Raw genomic sequence first — 4031 nt, 5'->3', positions numbered from 1 at the left:
GGGGGGGGGGGAACCGCTGTTTAAGTGAAACGTAACGGTAGCGCATTTCCGAAACGCGCTATAGCTAAGTTAGCTACAGCGCGTTTCCTGAAACCCGCTACTGCTATTCCTTTCTCCTTTTTTCCCTTTTTTCTTTTATTTTTCTTTACATTTTTTCCTTTCTCCTTTTTCTATTTCTTTCATTTTCATTTACTTTTCTACTTGTTTTTCACTTTATTTTATTTCCGTTAGCAGCAGCGCCTTACACGTAAGCGTGCTACAGCTAAGGAGAGGAGCAGTAGCGCTGGGCCAGTATACGCGCTACTGCTAGGTTGGGCTAGCCATGTGCGCCCAGTTCAAACATAGCAACAACGCTTTTCGCTTGTACGCGCTACTGCTAAAGTCATAGCAGTAGCGCGGTTTATTTATGCGCGCTGCTACTAAGTAGCGGTAGCGTTTGATTTTGTACAGCGCTACTGGTAACATTCTGTGTATAAGGTTTTCCCTAGTAGTGGTTGGAAACATGCCAAGCACTCATTTGACACCCAATGCATATGATGACGTGGGAAAGGAATTCTTGCTGAGAACTGGACTTGAGTACACACCAAAGCAAGTGAGGAACAAATGGACCAAGTTAAAACGTGAGTACAACACATTCAAGAAGCTCAAGTTGCGCGAGACTGGAGGGGGCTGGGACTTTGAGAAAAACACTATCAAACAAGATAATAAGTGGTGGAAAAAGGCGAAAGTTGTAAGTTCTCATGCTTATGTTTCTCATAAAATAAAATCTAAACTTGTCATGCTTTATGTACTAACGTCTCTCTTTCATACAATAGGACCTCCCTGGTTGTGGCAAGTTCAAGAAGCATGGACTTCGTAATGAAGAAGGCTTGTGCATCTTGTTTGAGGATATCAGTGTTGACGGCACTGACCATTGGAACCCCGCATCTGGTCTACCTCCCCCCTCTAGTTCGGCATTGAAAACCGCCTTGAATGTCGATGAAATCACCGATCTTGATTTGGAGGATGATATCAAAGAGCAACATTCTCCATCAGTAGCTAGTTCATCTAAAGTTAGGCTTGGGGTCACGATTCCGGAGAAGAACAAGAAACCGAAGACTGCACAAGTGATGCAAGAGGAGATTAGAAAGATTAGTTCTATTGCCCACGCTTCACACATATCGTTTCAATCTTTCCTAAAGAAAGATGAGACCGTTTATGTTGCCTCTACCATGGATTTAGTTCGTGATTGTGGCGCAATAGACGGCACTGACGAGCATTTCATTGCTACTGAGCTTTTTCTGAAGAGATAGAAAAGAGAGATGTTCTTGCACATGACATCCGACTCCCGAAAAGGGTTGGTTGCGTAGGAGGTTTGACCTCAAGTATGGGGACTAGTTTGTTCTATCTTATCTTAGCTATGGGAACAACATTTATGCATATGTTGGCGAACCTATTATTATCTTGTGCTATCGGTACAATATTTATGCCTATGTTGGCGAACCTATTATTATCTTGTGCCGGGAACAATATTTATGCCTATGTTGGTGAATCTATTATTATCTTGTCGGTCAACATATTTATCCTTATGTTGGTGAACATATTATTTTGCTTGATGCTAACTATTGTTTGATATGGCAGATGTCATCGGATAGTGATAGTGAGGATGACAATAGTTATGAAATAATGAGGAATTTGGTTATGCATCAACAACATAATATGAACATGCTTTGTTCGGGTGCAGCAGTCATATTTGGCAATTATTGTGAAAGTTGGGTGATTAAAGCCGAGCCTTGGAAATCTATTTTGAGTGGATTTGGATGGCTTCAAGAGACTATTGCCACACCGGGAGAGACCTACACAATGTTGAGAATGACGGCAAGTGTGTTCTTTGATCTTCATGACTTGTTGGTACGTGACTATGGTCTCAAAGAAACAATCTGTGTTAGCACTTATGAGTCTCTTGCTATGTTCTTGTGGACATTAGGAGGTTGTGAATCAAATAGAAGAACTCGAAATCGCTTCAAACATTCAGCGGATACAATCCATCGTAAATTCCATGAGGTTCTACAGTGTGTAGTGAGCATGGCATCTCACTATACCTTAAGTCACAAGACCCAAACTTCCACATTGTGCATGATCTAATTAAAAATGATATGAGGGCTTCTCATCTCAAAGATTGCATTGGTGCAATCGATGGGACTCATATAAGAGCTTCTATTCCCGATGGCCCACTGAAACTTAGGTACATTGGGAGGACGAGCATGACAACTCAAAATGTGATGGCGATATGTGACTTATTGATATGCACTTTACTTATGCTTCAATTGGGTAACCTGGTTCTATGCATGATACAAATGTGTTATACCATGCAATTGAGAAGTACAGGCCCTCCTTCCCCCATCCTCCAAAGGGTGAGCATTTCTTGTCATTCCTAGTTTACACATTGTACTTTATCCTCCAACTAACATGTATGTGTGTTGTCAATTTAGGCAAGTATTAGCTTGTAGATGCCGGGTATCCTAATAGAGATGGATATCTAGCACCATACAAAGGAGAAGGGTATCATGTCCCTGACTTTCAAAGAGGCGCACCTCCAAATACTCCTAAGGAGAAGTTCAACAAAATTCACCCCTCCAAACGCAATTGCAGGAGAGAACCTTTGGAGTATGGAAAATGAAATGGAAATTTCTCCTCAAGATGCCAAACTACTCGTTCCAAACACATATGAAGATTGTTGCAGCTACTATGACATTGCACAACTATGTTCGCCTCCATAACAAAGATGATCTCCACTTTATTCGATGTGAAAGAGATCCGGATTATGTTTCAACAATTCCGGATAGATACAAGAAGTATGTTATTCCTTTCAGTGCATCGGATGCTTCTACTTCGGAGGCAAGTGCTCCTGATATGGATAGGTTTAGAATGAACTAGCTACCGCCATTGCTCTTGGTTGGTGAAATCATGCTCGTGGGGCAATTTGTAGCTCTTTTGATTTGCAAACATATGCAAATTTGATTAAGCTTTTGTTGTACGACATATGTCAACAAACCTTGTTGTTCTTCATCTAAAATCTGATGAAATTAGAAAACTTGAATGTTTTGTATATTTTTTGGACTTGTACTATCATAAATTGCTCTTTGTACAGATAAGAACTGCTCTCTGTACAGAAAAAATCGCGGCAAACAAAGCAGGAAAAAAAACATTGTGCTATCCAAAATCTGGCCTGCACTTCCCCACCGAACTGGGCCTTGAAATAAGGCCCACTGTATGGCCGAGCAGGCCACAGCAGCCTGGTTTCGTGGGCTACCAGCCCTGCCTGCGATAGGACCCACAGCAGCGAGCCAAACGGATCGCTCCTCCTTCTAAAAGCCAGCTCGCTCGATGAGAAGCTGGAGCCAGCGATTTTTGGAAGCTGGGGCGCTTCCGAACGGGGCCTTACTAAATGATGTGCAGAGCACATACAATTTACTAGTAGAAACAGGGGGGATGACAACACGTTGGTATTGATCTAAAATAAATAAATGACAGCACGTTGGAACTAATGCTGAAGTGATAAACATGAGGAACGAGTTATAATTAAGCATGAGAAATGGCAAGAAGAATAGGCAGGCTCAATCTTATCTACCTGCTAATTGGATAGGTGCCAGCAAACCCACGGGAGAAGAGCTTGTGTATCCTTGAGGTCGTTGCCGCCTCGACCTAGCCGCCTCCGTCGCGGTTTTCGTTGCGTCATTATCGAGTCGAGTACTCCAGCTAGCAGGGAGGAAGCGCGGGTGAGAGGGGGCGGAGAAGCAGGGAGGCGGCGCTTGGAGGAGATCCGATCCAAGTAGGAAGGAGCCGGCGGTTGGAGGAAATCTGAGCGGCGGACAGCTAGCGAGGCTTGTAATGGAGATCTGAGCAGCAGCCACTAGCCATGGCGGCGCATAATGGAGGCAGCAGGGAGTGAAGACTGTGGGGGCGAGGGCCGGTGAGGAATGATTGAGGAGCGGCGACACTTTCACGGTGCAGATTCCACTGCTTCTCTCTCTCTCTCTCTCTCTCTCTCT

General features: G+C 43.6%; 1 protein-coding gene across 1 annotated transcript in view; it reads left to right on the top strand.

Moving 5' to 3' along the window:
• Positions 1–1531, top strand: part of LOC119320703 — an 8543-nt gene extending 7012 nt beyond the window's left edge. Inside the window, exons 3-4 of the mRNA XM_037594675.1 lie at positions 551–730; positions 816–1531. Coding sequence (XP_037450572.1) covers positions 551–730; positions 816–1292 — 657 coding nt within the window. The 3' untranslated portion in view covers positions 1293–1531. The remainder of the gene's footprint in view (positions 1–550; positions 731–815) is intronic.
• The last annotated feature ends 2500 nt before the right edge of the window (positions 1532–4031 follow it).

The sequence above is a fragment of the Triticum dicoccoides genome, chromosome 6B, assembly GCF_002162155.2.
Source record: "Triticum dicoccoides isolate Atlit2015 ecotype Zavitan chromosome 6B, WEW_v2.0, whole genome shotgun sequence".
NCBI classification, from domain to species: domain Eukaryota; kingdom Viridiplantae; phylum Streptophyta; class Magnoliopsida; order Poales; family Poaceae; genus Triticum; species Triticum dicoccoides.
The sequence above is the reverse complement of the archived record's forward strand: the minus strand, read 5'-3'. Positions and strand labels throughout refer to the sequence as shown.